This window comes from Megalops cyprinoides, chromosome 24, assembly GCF_013368585.1.
Source record: "Megalops cyprinoides isolate fMegCyp1 chromosome 24, fMegCyp1.pri, whole genome shotgun sequence".
NCBI lineage: Eukaryota > Metazoa > Chordata > Actinopteri > Elopiformes > Megalopidae > Megalops > Megalops cyprinoides.
In genome coordinates, this window is record NC_050606.1 from 12,753,995 (window position 1) to 12,771,751 (window position 17,757).

General features: G+C 40.7%; 1 protein-coding gene across 1 annotated transcript in view; it reads right to left on the bottom strand.

Annotated features, from left to right (window-relative positions):
- pth1r (parathyroid hormone 1 receptor) overlaps positions 1-17,757 on the bottom strand; it is a 135,064-nt gene that overhangs the window by 94,096 nt on the left and 23,211 nt on the right. Inside the window, exon 2 of the mRNA XM_036519555.1 lies at positions 9,045-9,152. Within this exon, the coding sequence (XP_036375448.1) occupies positions 9,045-9,152 (108 nt within the window). The remainder of the gene's footprint in view (positions 1-9,044; positions 9,153-17,757) is intronic.

The following is a 17,757-nucleotide window of genomic DNA, read 5'->3' on the forward strand; positions in this document are numbered from 1 at the left end:
TGCCATCCAGTAGGAGGCACGATCCTCCGGGCCACTGCTCTCAAGTGTTACCCATGAGCCCGTGGGAGTCGCACAGCACACTCAAACACACAAACGCACAACAACGGGTCGCCTTTTCACTGCAGATTGCGATGTTTAACTACGGATAATCTTCAGGATTACTTTGCTCAGTATTCGCAATACTAAGACTCCTTCCCTATCTCGACTCACATGTATTCTGGAGGGGGGAAAAATCTCAGTTCTGGTGGTTTTCTTTCTCCTTTGATAGATCCCACAAGGGGATAATTGCCTTTATCAGCTCCATTGTGCTGAAGTACACAGCCACGAATGGGCAGCGTCACTCTTCATCACAGTTAACGGACTACAGAGGTTTGTACAATTTCCTCCGGTGCCAGCAAAGTTGCAAGACAGAAATCCAAAAGACTGATTGCAATCATGACTCGTACTTCATAACATGCGCACAGGCACACATACACCCAAGAATAGAGGGGCTAATCAAGTAACAATCTCTGTATGAAGTTATGGCCGTCATGGCAACACCAACGCATTTAGTAATACCGTCTAGTCATTGTTTTTGTATTTTCAAATTACAATCTGCCAGGAAGCAGATTTTATCACAGTTTCCAGGCAATTTCAAAAAGGACTTTCCCACCATATACCTACAGAGGATTAAAATCCAGCTGAGAACCTGATGGCACTGATATCAGTGCTTAAAGAGTGCACCCTCATCACTTCATTCGTTTTGTTAAGGATGTGCACCCAATAAAAGGGGTAAAATGTGAGTGCACCGCCTTTATCCTGAGCTAGCCAATCATTCTCTGTCCTCTGTCTTGTTATGAGGCATTTCATTGATCTGGGTGGTTCCTATTACAGTGTTCGTCAATAGCATTTCCTCCAGTCTCACCAGTCAATCTGGTACCCCTGGGTTAGATAGTGATGGATAAGAATACACCCCCTACTGATGTTCTAGCTACAAATTAAGGAAGGAAGAAAGACAATTCACAGTTGTCTGTGACTGATGAAATCTTCTTGAGTAAGTGACGATGAAATGTAACACTTGCTTAATTGTGTTGGTCAGCATTGGTACAAAACATATTAGGTTCTTGCCACAAGGTAGGCACGTGGAAGTTACTGTTTGTGACAGATAGCTGAAAAGAAGACCATTCAATACCTGGTGGCTGAAACATATTAAATGCACATAGGTCTTGTTTTTTTGTTCAGGAGAGGAGAAACGGTGATAATGAAATCTATGTACCAAAAGGTTTTGAAACAAAAAGCAATTCTTATTAGTCAACATCAGAAATCACACTAAGTCAATTGTCAATTACACTGTACTACACTACAGCAAATGATAATTACCCTTACAGGAATCACACTTTATCCCGCAACTTGTATCACACGCAAACATCTGTTGTGCTGATGAATTTATAGACATGACCAAAAGTACAAGCAGTTTTTTTTTCTCTCTTTTTACAGCTTTTTTTTTGTTGCACACAAGAAGTCTATAAGTGCATGCAATCCAACAAGCTGCAAATAAACATTTTGGTCACATTTTTCTTAAAACAAAATCACAGGCATTGTGCGTACCCAGTGTCTCCCAGTGGCTCAACACTCCAGCCAACTGTCATTAGTATTTAGAGAGCGCTTTATTTTGAGGACTGATGTCACTGGCGTGTTATTGAGTCATTAAATGGTCCTAGACTGTCGGCATTTCTTTGTCTGTCCTCCTAAAGTGAATTTGGACTGGGATGTGGGGGGATGGGGGGGGGGGGTGAATTAAAAAACAGAGCACCTCTCATTGCTCAAACAGGTAAGCACTAGAGGCAAAATCCGATGGTCTGCTCCTTGGCCTTTGATCTTTTAATGTACTTTTTTATCGTCCTTTTCTAGCACAAAAAAGCATGTTGACCTTTATGCCAGCTCAGCGAGCCCTATGTAAAAAAAACACACTGAGGGCTGTTTTGGAGCTCTCTTGTTTTAATCTCCAGGGCTGCTTGCACCAGTCATGCGTAGTTCCTTCGGAGCTGAGTAGCAACATAAAGCCAGTCAAACACAACACAACCTTTGGGCTTTAAGCTGTAACGAGGCTTAGGCACAGCTGATTTGCAGTTGCACCCTGGACCGTGGCTATCGGATTTTGAAGCTTTCCAGTTTAGACTGCCCTAATGGTTATCGCCAAAAGCCAGATGCTCTGTGGGTTTTTTTTTCCCTCCATCCATTGTACACAAAGCATTACCTTGACTGTGTGAACAGTGTGCTTTCTGGTTCTCATAATCCACTTTCTTCTCCAATTGGTCACTGACAACAGCTACGCCCCCTCAAATAAGGCAGTGGTCATGACATCTTACTTTGACTTCTCTCTGAAGGGATTCACTCTGAACAGAAGCACTGGCAACCTGCAATGCCACGCTACTGAAGTGTGACGTCACAGTCAAACAAAAAAAAAAGATTCTACTCCCAGCGAGGTAGGAGTCCGGCATGTCCTAATTGGACTCACAGATACACAATGTGGGGCGAAGCAGCCCCCACAAAAGCTGATCTCCTTGTCAGACCATGGCAGCTGTCCTTTGTTTCTCAAGGCAAGAGACTAGATATTCAAGGTTTAAAGCTCAAGTCTTTCTTCCACATTTTTGTCTGTGTGACAAGTATTGCTCTGTATAAAAACGTTCATTGTTGAGGCTTGTCTTCCACTTTGAAATTAAAGCCAATTTTGTGTCTTTTTCCAAGTATCACACACCATCATGGGTCAGGCGTTGAAATGAGCGGAAAGCATAGCCTGAGATTATCGTGCACTGTAGGGGGAAAAAGGTTCTTTGCTGCTAAACATTATGGACAAAGTGCTGTAGCAGTTGGATTAAAAGCCCCCCTTTACTTGGCGGGGGGGAGAATGTATCAAGTCAAAAGTTCACAAGACGGCGTGGCACAACACAGAGAGACGCCTTTAATTGAGCTGAATTATCTTTGACCATTATCAGCTTTCAAGTTCCCCATTAAACACAGAGGCATCTACTGATCCTGTCATGTGCTTCTTCAACAAGAAACAACCTAATCAAATAACTTACTTAATTTGCAAGACACGAAGGAATCATTCATTTGATTTTGCTGTCAATTATCAATATTTATGGTGTCCAGTTGTGGTGCCAGGAGACAAGCAGCATGGGAGTCATTAAGCAGACATAAACAGAGTCATGAGGAAGACATTAATTATTGTACACCCGGAATCCGGGCTTTCCGACCACCGCTTGCTTGTGAAGAAATTCTAGATCAGGTTGACACTGGAAACTCACGGACAAGATCGGGCAATAAACCGTGCAGGGACTTCCTGTACCGGTGACACATCGCCGTGACAACCTGAGTACAAAGCGCGCACCGGGAGAAGCAGCGCTGCCCGTGTGTCAAGGGGTGCCCTGCTGTCGTGACCAGCAGTGCTCCAGAAACAAACCCGTGTCACTGAACGCAAGGGCAGGCCGACCGCCCCCAAAGTGCCTGCGTGTGTTTGAAAGGAGCAGGGGGGGAAATCAGCCCCGGAATCCTCCTACTCATCCAAATGGACCAGGAGGGAAATGTCAAACAAAAGGGAGCTCTCCGACCTCTCCAAAACACGCTTTCCCTCCAGCTCTCCCCAGGGAAAAAATCTAACCAGAGAAATGCCTTTCATATCTCTACTGACAGGAAATTTCATTTTATGGGGACGACTTACAATAATAAATCACTGGAGAAAGTTTTTCAGCAATTTTTTTCTGGTTTTGACACAAGCCCTGCACTCTTCCTAAATCCCTCCCACACTTCAGTGGCATTCTGTTCTTTTTTTTACCCACTGACCAATTTGTGTTCAACAAAAGTTTCATCACTGTATGCAGACAATTTGAGATTCTGCAAATGATCACAATGTTTCACTGATATAATATTATATCTTGTACGTGTTTGTCATGATCCAGAGTGCTGTGGTTTTACAACAGCACTAGGCACCCTGTCCTCTGCACCCTCTGGTTTCTCCTCAGAATTAAGACCTACAAATGCCTTAGTTTTACGTGTTCTCAGCTCCCGGTTTTTTAAAGGCCACCTTTCTAAGTTTGTTTTCACTTGCTCTAATTTCAGGACCTAGCCACACACACACACACACACACACACACACACACACACGCATACACACGCAAACACACGCGCACACACACACTGCAGAGACAGAAGGAGTTTCCACATGATCGTCCTGGGAGAATCATTAGAGAGTGTTTGTAACATACGGTGACAGCTCCTGGTTCAGTAAACTCATTAATTTCACTCCTCCTACCAGGGAATTTTAAGTGCTTTTTGCAGTCTTCAGCCCCATCCACAGAGAAATCGCTCTTTTTACTGTTTGTATTTCTCCATCTCAATTTAACTGCTCCACTGAAATCTCTCCAGGTTTTGTCTCCTGTCAGACTTGAAAATGCAGTATTTAATTCTCATCTGTTATACAATAAGATATACTGCAATGAGCTAAACTGTAATGGCTACATGTAGTGTCCTTTGTTTTATATAAATTATAACCTGAAGGTTCTTTCTGACAGTAATTTCAGTGTCTATCAAAGGTGTGATGCTGGGTATGTGAATAAAAACAGCACTAATTTAAATGCAGCACTCTTAGTTAAACCATTACTGTAACTTAGTAATTACTTTCCTCTAGAACTGATCAAAAATGTAATAACTGTACATGCTCTCTAAATACTACACATGCATTATACATATCCCTAATGAATAAATGAAGCATTACTATATGATTTATTTATTGAATGACCTTAAGATAATGTTCCATTTGCCAACAGCAGCTAAAAATTGTGGTCAGACCCAAAAATAAAGCCCAGGAATGCGTATCAAAGAGGGAATATTTTCATCAGTGTATTCTCTGTGCACTGTCTTACTCATTCATGAAAGGATCAGCCCTAAAACCACCCATCCATCATTTTGCTGTTTCCACTGTTTTGATTTCTCTATCTGCGTTAAGCACACGCAATAACCATTTTGCTAAAGACTTTTCCTAAATACGGCTATCAGCTCTATCAGCGGTAATCATAACTCAACTGCAATGCATCACTCTTTGCCTTATTTAAAGATTTATCGCACAGAGGCATGTCTTAAATTTATTTTCTTAAACATTTTAAAACGGGAGATGCATAGAATTTGTTCTTAGGGAACTGAGTCTTATCTTAAGATAAAGTGTCTTGCAGTGAAAAAATGGAGTAGTTTTTTTCCACAGTGTAAACTGAGTAAATTCATTCTCATTCATATAGAGACTGTTGTGGATTTTGTATCTGTGCATTAAAAGTTAACGAACAATCAGTACATTAAAACCAAATCAAACTGTCAATCTTCAGATTTGTTATTTAGGATTGCTTTTAATGAAGGACCAGTGCTAATTTTGTATGCTGGACAAAGTTGAACTCCTATAACAAATCTTCTTCTGCCCATAAAACTTAAGGATATAGCTACTGCACCCTTTGGTGATGTCTCGAAAATGCTTGACCTATATGTAGGCTATCTGCAAGGAAACCGACCCCCCCACTCCAGCCTATATGAAGGGGTGCCCAGTTTACACAGCCTAGAAAAGCTCATCTCACCTCACCTCACATTCTTTCATACAGCCTGTTTCATTTAGGCATCAGTGCCTCGGAGCAACGCGGAATTCTGTTACAGTTATCGATCCTCCCCCGTCTCGCAGGGGCGTTAATCCCCGCGATGTTACACAACAGAATCAGAGCGAGCAACAGAGACTGAGATCTCAATCGGGGCAGGGTGGGAGTGTTGTGTTTCCTTGAGAGGGGGTTATCCAAATGAAGCCACAGTGTGGCATCTGGCGGGACACTTTCTCGGCACTCCGCGACGGCGTGAGATTGGCAGGTTAATGAGGGGAATGCACTTCAGGAAACGTCTCCCGGTGCTTTTCGCTGGATTACACTTGACAGCTTTCGGGCGCAGCGGCTAACAAGGTCTGTCAGCATTCCGCCGTGATCATTGGGCCAGGGATCTTAATGACGGAACACCGGTACTGAGACCAAAAATCTTAAACCGAGCTTTTAAAAAGGCAGCTACGGCAGCGCGGACAGCCATTTCTGACACAACACCTCCTGAGTGGGTTTACAGGTCTAGTTTACATTCAATTATTATCTGTGAGGTAAAGGCAAAGGGGGTTTGAAATATAATATGTGGCCATGGGACCCATTAGAGGGCCGGTTGAATGTGACACACTTTTTCTTCTGTGCCGCCAAACAATAGGGCCCCACTTATTTCCGCACAGCCAAAACAGCAAGCTCTCCATACCCAGATCAGATTGATTTAGCATGCACTGAGCTTTCAGTTTCTTTCACTGAAATTACTTGTAGTTCACTTGTCAGCCTTTTCAAATTGTACAAATTGTTTTATCCAGAACAGATCAACCATTTAAAGGGCTGTTGAAGTGAATACCTGCAGACTGCCTGCTTCAGTTCTGCAATAGATCTCAATGGTTGGCATCCCACACGTGCTGTTGAATGAATGAGCTTGTATTCCCACCTTGTGAAATCAGCACAATTTCAGCTATACAATCTGACACTTAGGTCTTTATTCATTTAAAGATTCCTTACACAAGTAAGACTTAACAGCAGAGAATGAGAGCAGTGATCGAAAAGTGAACAAAAGACGTGGCAGAGGTTTCTCGTCAGCACTGGCTAATGACGAGCTTCCAGAATCCACTACATTTAAAGGAAAGTAAAGTGATTCTGTACATAAGGCATGCACAGATAAGGGATCTGTTTTAATGTGTGGTCTGTTGGTCCATATATGCACATCATCACTAACAGAAAATGAAGGATGCATGAAAATGACCACATATGAGTCTCGCACCATCAAAAGCAGGCAACATCTGCCCAACATCAAGTGGTAGTGGATCAACGGCAGAGAAAGCCTAACCGCTGGACAGACTACACACACCCAGCCATGGTCTGATGCTGGTTTCTTCTGTCCCTGCCATAAACGTGACGGGCCAGTGTCCATGAGCCAGCTGTGGTGTCGTGATACACCACATCACTGCGAAAATACTGTAATGTACCTCATCACTTGGGCCGCTTTACTGCAATGCATTGGCCAACAAATACAAAGCCATCTTATTTCACTCACTACTGCATAGCTACTGCATGCAGAACCATCACCAGTCTGCTAGTGCAGTATTTTTAGACGTACAGTCTGAGGGGCCTATTTAATCCTTACACTTAGCAGCTTTGTCCTTACCATTCACTAACAAGCGTAAATCTTTCTTCTGTTTATATACATAAATTATGTGTTCATTGTTTCTGTGACATTTTTGCTACCTTTGAAGAGAAAGGGGAGTTGCTCATATGCCCTAGCCAAAATTAGAGACAGACCAGATAAAGCGCAAAACAGGGGAACTGAACTGCCTAGTTATAGTCTGAATGGTTGTATTTTAGCACTGAGAAACACACACACACACACACACACACACACACACACACACACACACACACACACACACACACACAAAAAAAAAAATCTCATGTCTGAGAATAAGGTATATGTTTGGTAAACTATAATTAGCATGGCAGAGTGACACATCTCCAATCAGGGCGATAGTCAATAAGAAAATAAGACGGTAATTACTTTATATACCTGTTGGCCCTGATAATCATGGGAGATATGTGTCCTGTGTTAGGAATTCCAAGCTAATGAATGGGCACAATTATTGGTTCTGTACAGCAATACCAACTCGCATTTAATTGAAGAGAAACTCATTAAACACTGGAATGATCTTTTCTCCTCTGCACGTGTTTGTGATTAATTAACTACAGAACTGTAATCTGTATATTTTCTTAGAATCACAGGGAAAGCTGGAGCTAGTTATCAGAGTATCACCAAATAAATGTACTGTTGCGCCTTATTAAAATGCACAGAGGTGTTTTAATACTAGATAACACAGAGAAAAAGCTCTTCCATTACAGACTGAGTACAGACTCTTCAACTGATGCCTTTTTAAAACTGTAAAGCGTTACTTGTGGATTGCTTGGAGTCTTCCAAGTACAAATGAAATGTGCAATTAAAAACCAACACTAGAGACAAAAAAATCCCTGTTATGTGAAGACATGCCATAACACACAACTGAATGTGATGCTGTGGTTACAAATTTAATAATTCAAGTATTTGACATGCATTTGAAATTGCGTTTCCTGTAGGGTACTACTGTACTTCAAAACGTGCAAACGTTGGGTATGGTTACTGATCTATCTACACATTTTGCTAACTGAATACCTTCATCTCACGGAAAGAAACACATGCACAATTGCCCAGCTCTTCCCTGCTTACCGAAAATCAAACACCACCACAGATGTTGACCTGCGTCTTACCTCTGAATCTAATGCTATCTATTGGAAGTAATTAGCACATTACTTCTGCCACCCATCTTAATGGACGCCTCTCTTTTTTCTTTCTGAAAACGCAGGGTTGACTGCGTCTCCTACATAGGAGAAGAGTTTGGATTTACAAAGAGTAAAACAGTTACTGCTAAAGCAATAACCTCTATTGAGTTCATTGAAACAAAATGAAACAAAAAGTCGTGGTACTGTAACCAAGATTCTCAAAAAAAAAAAATGAAATGTACTCAGCCAACACAAACGACGAATGAATTCTTCGCAAACTACAGATGAATGAATTGCCCGGTAGAGTACGTTTTTAAGAAACTGTAGTTTAATCCATTCGATGTGAAACAGCAAAACGACTATGTTGGCTGTAACGCGTGCGGAGCGGATGGCGACTCCGAGGTATGCTCACGTTAAGTTATTAAATAATACGATAGTGAAGGCATATGTAAATGACATTAATGATAAAGTGTCTGAATGTGGCGTTACAGTACTGTGTATGTTAAAACGGAGACATCGCATTTGTCAGAATCACAAAACGTACTAAACCTTTGATAACGGCACAGAATAACTAAATTCACATTCAGGTATGGTGAACCCTCCACCACCCTTCAACTTTGCCGAAGGAACATGCCACATGTCCGATCAGAAAAAGGAACTTACCAGACCGTAGACGCTGCTCAAGACCGAGCAACAGAGCAGAATGCCCAAACTGTGGAACATCAGCGTGGATCCCATACTAAACCAGCTCAATCGAACCTCCAAGATCCGCTGCAAGAAAGCAACTTCATACAGTTTGATTGTCACTTAAATGTGTTTTTCACTGACGTTTTCATCCACTTAAATCGGTGCCACGGAGCCAGTCATTTTAATCCATCCGTTTCCCCATAACGTAGCGGACCGTGGCTCGTAAAATATATATAAAATAATAATCTCTTGGCTTTCCTCGTCTCTTTTCAAATCTGTAACGCATTCAGACTGAGCTCACTCTTTTTTATTTCTCTGCATCTGTCTGTTTTTTTTCCTTCTTCTTCAGAAATTACATCCACATGTCAAAACTATTTACGTCCCGCTCGCTCTGCGGTGGGAAGTTCAAATGACTCTTTGTGGAGAAGAAACCAGCGCTATATTTTTAGCTCTTTATATTTTCCCCCAGCCTTACTTTTCAAAGGATTTTTTTTTCAACTTTGTAAATTGTTTCTCTTAAAATGAAGAAAATAAAACTTCAGTCGTTAAGTAAATTGAATACACGTTACGCAAAGTATAGCCTATATATAGGGTTGAAAGACGCATGATAATTACACACAATGTTCGGTTCAGTGTCGGAACTGCTTTAAAATAGAACCGTGGCTTGGTAAGTGTTTTCTCTCAGTGCTGAAAAGACTATTGAGTTTGACGTTCTAAATTGTATTTATTTTTGCATTTTTCTTGTTTTACGCTAGCTCATTGGTTTGATGCCTTAGAAACGGGTCCATCTGGCAGTTCGAAACATGTTTCTCATACTCGTAAGCGCAAACGTTCTCCTGTTATTAGCCAGAAAGACTTTGTACTATCGTTAAGTTTGTTCACGTCAGCTAAACAGTCGCCAGCCGTCCTTTTAAACAACACCAACTTATCAAAGTAGCCGGCAAGCTAATTTCACATTGTGGCTCTCCTAAAGAATCCTAGAATCTGCTCTTGCTTACGATCAGGACTAAGTAAATCTCGCTATTTGTAAATGTAAGGACCGGTTTGGACACTTTGAAACCAAAGTTTTAAAACGGCATCATTTCGGATCTATGGGAGGTGCCAGTTTAATTATGGTGCGTATGACTTACAGTCCTCCCCTGCCTCTTTCCCTCTCTCTCCTGCCACGGATATAGCCAGAACCAAAACAAACTATATTCACGGATGGGGATGCAAGATAGACCATGTAAAAACATACATCTACCTTGTGAAGTATGCTATTTTATACTTAAGAAGTTAATCGTAAACCAGCTGTGGCATAAGTAACCCCTGTTCGCCATCACAAAAAAAAGATAAAGACGCCGCCTCTTTCAAGGCAAATTTAGATACTTGAGTTTCCTCAGACTTAAGATCGCTCCAGCAGTAAAACGATGACGGCTCGGACTCCGCGTCGTTTGGTATGTGTGGACTGAGACAAGAGACAGAGGGAGGCAGGTATTGGGAGAGAGCCGTGACAGGATCCTATTGGTCCGCACGGTCGTACATGTGATTTAAGCCACGACTGAAAAAGAGACATTCTTCCCACCCCCTCACGACAACTACACATTCACACAGATTCGACTCCGCTATGTGCCTACTAGCTGTGGTATAGTACATGAATGAAGTGACTGAACCACTGTAAATGCTGAATTATTGTACGCCTACAGCACCCACACATGTTAACAAATTTGGATTGTATGTTTCTCTACATGTATGGTCCTCGTGTCCTTGCCAGGTTGGTTGTCTGAAAAGTTAACACCCATAAAACGTTAACCCCTGTACATTATCTTTAGCATCGTGTAATTGACAGTACCTATGTATGTAATATTGAACATAAATAATATGATAGGCAAAATCCCATGTTCCTCTTTCCAAACCACACACAATGCTTTACACCAATCTCTCTCTCTCTCTCTCTCTCTCTCTCTCTCTCTCTCTCTCGCGTTTTCGCTCTCGCTCGCACGTACGCACGCACACACACTATAGGATAGTAGTTACCAAATGGAAATGCAAACTAATATCATAGCACTCCTTTTTATTTATGGATTCTGACACTGAGCCATTGAATTGTAATATTTACTTTATATGCCTAAGGTGCAGTAATGCAGTGGTAACAGAAAGTAACAGATAGCCAACCCTCTAGGACATGTTGGTATCATTATGGTAGACTATTTATAATTTGTTCTGGATCATCATGATATTGTTACTGATTGACAGATTAAGAACATTTGGGCAAATAGAGTACAAAAAGGTAATGATTGGGGTCAAATGAACCATTATACATTTTTTTTTCAAAATGATTATATAATATTATTAAATGATTCTATGAATTGAATATAACAGAATATAAGTATCCAGGAAAACAAGACAATAATTCAAATTAATGTAGATTTAGGAATCAGTTTAGGAATGCATTTGGATTTGCTCCCAGAATAGTAATTCTTTCAAAATACTAAATCATGAAATTCTGCCATCCGTTGTCATAATGGCGCTTCAAGAAGCAACAATGTGAATGAACTAGGGAGGCCTAACTCTCAGCGGCCAACGCACATGCAAAAGCTCATTTCAAAAACCAGGACTGTGGAGCCATGAGATATTGGTCATATTGATCTCATCTCAGGCACCTCTCTGAGACTGCTGTGACTGGGAGATTACTTTTGACAAGGCGGCACAAATATGGGTAAAAAAAAAAAACATGCATATCAACACAGGGAATATACCAAGCATTGACATAAGGGGGGGTTAGGGGCTAGATTTAGGTGAAGTGCTGATGTACATAGCTTGAACATTTGAACATAAAAACCACTGTATTTATGCACACTGTATTTATGCGCAGGTCGCTCACCTTTCACGGCATTCCCCTACAGGAAAAACAAGACTGACTTACACCTGACATATGGTAATTTTCTCTCCCATTGTTCACTCTGAGTTTGTTTTGTATTGATTGCACCATGGGGGAAGTGCATTAATTTTATGTTACAGAGGTTGTGAATATGAATGAGTAAAATACCTTTACTTAATAATATGAAGTTCCTTATAGTGCCTCAAGTGCCTTTTGTATATGCATGTGTGTGTGTGTATATATACTGTATACACTTAACATCTAACCTTTTGTATAAACACATTCACAGTAGAGAAAAATCCCCTTGAAGACAACAATATTTTGTTAAATAAATTGATGCATTTGATGACATTGCATTACTGTTAGATATTGAACTCAATTTTCAAATGTAGTTCCACCAGGTTGACAAAAATGGACTGATCTTATTCATATTGAAGAAATGAGGCACAGAGTATGAGGACCAAGGGTTTGGTCCTTCAGGGAGCTCCTGCCCATTAAAATTGTGAAGTGCAGCACCTTCTGCATGTCTGCTTGGCAGCACCAGGGTGGGGGAACATGATTCGCCTTGGACGGATTGGACGCTGGTGGGGGTGGGGAGGAGGAGGAGGGGGGGGGGGGGGGGGGCGAAACGTATGAATCGCTGAAACGGCAAAGCACATTTTCTAGGGTTATGTTTGCAGTTATTAGATGCTGGGAGAATGCAGGGTTTGCAATGACCTTGAAATCACCTAATCAAAGCATATTAACAAGTGCAGCTACAACCAACCATTACATTCTGATGCGGTTTATGTGCATTCAAACAACCTTTTGCAGAAATAGTTGTTAAAGTTAAGCATAGACATAGATACATTTGATTTGTTGCAATCATGCAGACAGCCATATCCAATGTTACTGAATATCACTGTCATGAGCAGGAAGTCTACTCATATGACAGAAGGAGCTCATTAAACGTTGTATTGGAGAGCAGGATTCATTATCTAAATATTTTTGTGTAAATGTATTGTAGATCCTAATTTGTGTAGCATAATGGCTGAGGAGCAGGACTTGTGACCAAAAGGTTGCCAGTTCGATTTCCTGCTGGGGCACTGCTGTTGTACCCTTGGGCAAGGTATTTAACCCCAAATTGCCTCAGTAAATATCCAGCTGTATAAATGGATAACATTGTAACTGATGTAAGTCACTCTGGGTAAGAGCGTCTGCTAAATGCCAATAATGTAATGTAATATTCTCGATAGTGCTGTGAAATCCCCCTTCAGGCTGATGAGTAATGATTCATGTAGCTATGTATAGGCACATGTCTTGATTGCTTTGTGACTCTGAGTTCCAAGTATTGATGCTTTTTTACACATATTGGCAGGACGCAGCGCAACTGAACGCATCGCTGAGTAAAGTGGCACTTGGCTGTGTCATTGTTGTGTCTGTTGCAGGTGTTGACTCTAGGCTCTGTTTTATCAAGATGACTAACTCTTGTGTATATACACGTTCTTACAAGTGCTGTCTATTGTGTATAATAAAACAAAGAGAGCACTAAGTGTTTAAAAAAAAAATTAGGTTTTAAATGTCTCCTTACATCAGTGACAGGCTGGAAGCAAACAATGGAGTCATCAGGATACCTGCAACATACATGTCGTTTTATGCGGGGAAAATGAAATGTTCTTTCTCACATTATTTTGTATACCTACTGCTTTAGTGGTGATATTGTCAAATGGGAAAATAGTTGGAGAGCCTGTGCGTACAATATATACCTCTGCTCCAAAGTTGTCACTATTGTTCTTTAGTAAAGCACCTCCACTGTGTGACAGTTGAAGGAAGCTGGAGAGACACATTTTTGGTGGAAGACTGCCTTAGTGGATCATACTGTTGGCAGGTCCTCAAGTCAGGTCTTGGAAATCTTCTGTAAAGACCACAGTTCCGATAATCATTGAAGAAACAAAATTATTATTATTACTATTACTACTACTACCACTAATAATAAAATAATAATAACAATAATTAATAATGTTGTAATGCAGTAATGTTCAACAATGTTCTGCTTTGTCTCCATTTAGCAAATGTCTCCATTTAGCATGTAGGCAACATAACCACTGCCTACATGAAACCTTCTGCTGTCCAGAGGCACACACATGAGCATGGCTTTGCATGAAAATGAACTTCCTTGAAGTGAATCTGGTTTTGCAATGGCATAAGTGCATTATACAGGCTAGTTTCCGCACCTTCAGTACAATAGTATGAAAAATAAATATCCCCTACAAATGGTGATAACTCCAAGGACTGTATACTTAGATCTTCAGATAAGATTGAGTATATCAGGGAGGTTTAGACATATCACTGTCTGTAAGGCTTTGCTTGTTTCGACAAATGTGGCTAGATTCCAGCCAAAACAACATGGACAAAATGCTGTGCACAAGATGAATCACGCTTGCAGAAAATTTTCCCTCTGCCATCAACAAAGAGCAAAGGAAATACATCTGAGCCTTCGGTGTCTTTTTTGAAAGTCATTGATTCACAATATTCACAGAGCGCCGCCCTGCTGACTGAGCTGCAAGTGAAGTCTCTCCATCATTCTCCGTGATCAATGCTGACTGGATGTCTTGGAGACTTCGGTCACACTACGGCCCCATCGACTTTTATTTACAACATCCTGATTCCAATTTCCCTGGAGCTTCCAACCAATGTAGACATGAAGCGAAAACCAGATGTCCTATGAAGACCAATAACACGTTGCATCTTCAGAGAGAAGGCTCCGATAGAGAACAAATGGCTTTCAAAGCAGCGGGGGTCCCAGACTATCTATTGTGGCTCCTTTTATTGTTTCAGCATAATCCCTCGCTTTTTACATCCTGAAATGCACTCTCTTGCGGCTTTGAGGCTTGGCCTTTGCGCCTCTGAGAAGTGGGTCAATTTACAGTGATTGAGGAGGCGTATTTTAGTGCAGTGGTGCCGATCTGAGTATCCTGTCTCAGTTCTCATATCTCTCTGGTCTGAGGATTGCCTCAGGAAATCTGCCATTATCTCAGCATTTGTGGGTTTTTGATAAAACTCTGGGGTCAAAGTTCTGAGCCAGTCTTGCTTTTTAATTGCAGTGTTTCCCTTTGTGCTTCACTCAAATATGGACAGAAAACATACTCTTGTGCTTAGCAGAAGGCATTATTCATTATACGACCGAATGTAGAAATAAATTCGAAGCTGACACCATGCAACCCACTCTTTGTTACCCATTGCTTAATATGTGAGATTCATTTTTATGAGGTTGGACGAGATGGATCTTCCATGAAAAGACCAATTGATATACTCCTTTTAGTAAAGGGTGTGTTGTTTATCACGCCAGCTCCAGCCACTGTTAGATGAAATATCTTGACAAGTGGCCTGTCATTGTTTTGTTTTGTTTTTCTTTCAAAACAGAGCAGCTATCTCTGAAACCATCAGCTTCTGTCACCTGTGAAGAGCAGTATGTGTTCTTTGGTTCATTACAGCTCGAGTGTTGGGAGGTAATAAAGACTAACACCAAAAATGGCATGATTTTGCATCCTGGGAGCAGGCTAAGGGTGGTGGTGGTTGGGTGAGGGTTATTGAATGTCTTCTGTTAGCATTGTATTGATCTACTACTAACACGGGCTGCCTCTCTGTAGGTCACCTATCTGATCCAAAGCATACAAGTAAATTACACCCTCAGACACAAGCACGTAATGTCAGATTTTGCATATAAAACACTGCATAACATTTGGTGGAATCCGGGGTTTATAAGAATGTGAAATACCTTGAACCCTTGCCATGGTTTCGCACTGTCATCTCGGAGGATGTCGGCCCACGCCTGATTGAACAGTCACCGTGTGCGACATCTTTGCTCGGCAGTAAAACCAAATTTGCGCAGTCTTAGCCTTTATCCCTCAGCCTCCCTGTCAGGTTGTGTTGTCTGGAGCTTATTTATCACTGGATCGTGTTACCGTTGATCTTTGGCTGCAATATTAATATCCACCCACAGCAAATCTCAGGCTAAGAACTGAACAAACAAACAGCAGCAATAACAGATGAGGGGATATTACATGATTAGAGTGCAATGCTTCTGGAAGGCACAAGAACAGCATATTTTTTAATTATAGGGGGCCACTGTGGAGGCAGGATGGATTACACAGTGTTATGGGGTTTCACCTTTTGGATATAGAACCCAGAATTATTTTTTGAGGTTTGATTCACTTGGTTTGGATAAAAAGTTGAAATTATTTAGCTTGCTATTGTGGTACATTTAACCCTCACTGCACAAAGGCCTACATTACATGAACAGCAGATTGCCTGGCAGTTATGGGTTTAGTGAACCATCTACCATATAGGTTCATTATCTTGATATGCCACATTCACTGTTCCCCATAATTCCACTGAATTCCATCATTCTAGAATAAATCTACCTGTGATGCAGATTTTTGTTTGATACGAAGAAACTACTATAATCACCAACATAATTGCATATGATGTTTAAAAATAATTTTAAATTAAAAAAATGTTTCTAAGGATAATTAGGCTAGTCGGACCAACCCATATCACTATGCATTGTAAACCATATGAATACATTTTATTGAGGATTACAGAAGATGCATGGCAGTCTAGGTTTACATTCAGACATGTAATTAGGTCATCAATCTCAATAAACATTGAAGTTAAACATGCTGGCCGACTAAATGCAAACCAAAAACGACACAAGAGCCAGGAAAATGGATCAGGCAGCCTAACAGTTCGGTATTGCACAGGAGGATGCTATAGGAACACATGCAGCAGAATAGATAACATAGAAAAATGTCTTGGTTTTCAATGGTAGCAGACTACATTCATGTCCTAATTCAATTAAACACTATTAAGACCATCTATATTACATTAAATAAATATATTCTAGTACAGCAAGGCAATAACTACTTTTAAAGAAAGCTTTAAAAAAGCTCAATTTGCATAATGCATTTAATTTTTTTCATATTACATCGAGTGTGATTTAATCACTCTACATAAGTATCCATGCAATGTTGTGAGATATGCTGATTATTAAAATGTAATGATAATATTAAAATAGTGAAAAGAAACAAAAAAGTTGATCATTTAAATTGAAGATGAAACCTTGGTAGTGATTTCCAGATGAATTATGCCACAAGGGATTTACCTTCATGTGGATTTTTGGGAATCTAAAGAATGAAACATTTGGAATTTAATGTTGTTACTTTTTAATGTTTGCTTAGTGTTGCCAGTTTCTACAGAGTAGAAAACTCACAAGACGGAGTGGCTTTTGTGAGCTCTGTTTATGGCTAAGACTGCTCCCTTAAGAGCAGTGTCCAGAGAGCAATGGTACAGTTTCAGGTATGAGTCACCATTTCAGAAATCCAGTCATCAGCTTTTCAAAAAATATTAAAACTGTGTACTTCTGCAATGCCTGCAAATGTTACCAAATCTTGTGATTAATGGCCAAAGTGAGCAGCCCTGATTAACATCCCCAGGATGAAACAGAGAGGAAAATGTTTGGAGCTCTTTTTCCAAGTGTGAAAGTGAGGTGCTATTGTTATGGTGTGCCTCTGGGGTGCCTCCTTGGAACTCATTCCTTTAACAGCAGTGAGCATAAGTCAGTTTTCATTAACATCCAACTCCAAAAGAAGGAGGTCAAGCGCCGTGTCTGGCTGAACTGAAATTTTGTCATTATCTCAAAGAAAGGGCAGACTAATTGCATTTTGATTTTCTGTGCACAAGTAATCAAGGCCTCAATTCGGATTGAAGCCTCTTTTTCCAAAAAAAAAAAACCCTTCTAATCAGAATCACTTTAAAACCAGATGTGACTGTTGCAACTCAAGTGGAAGT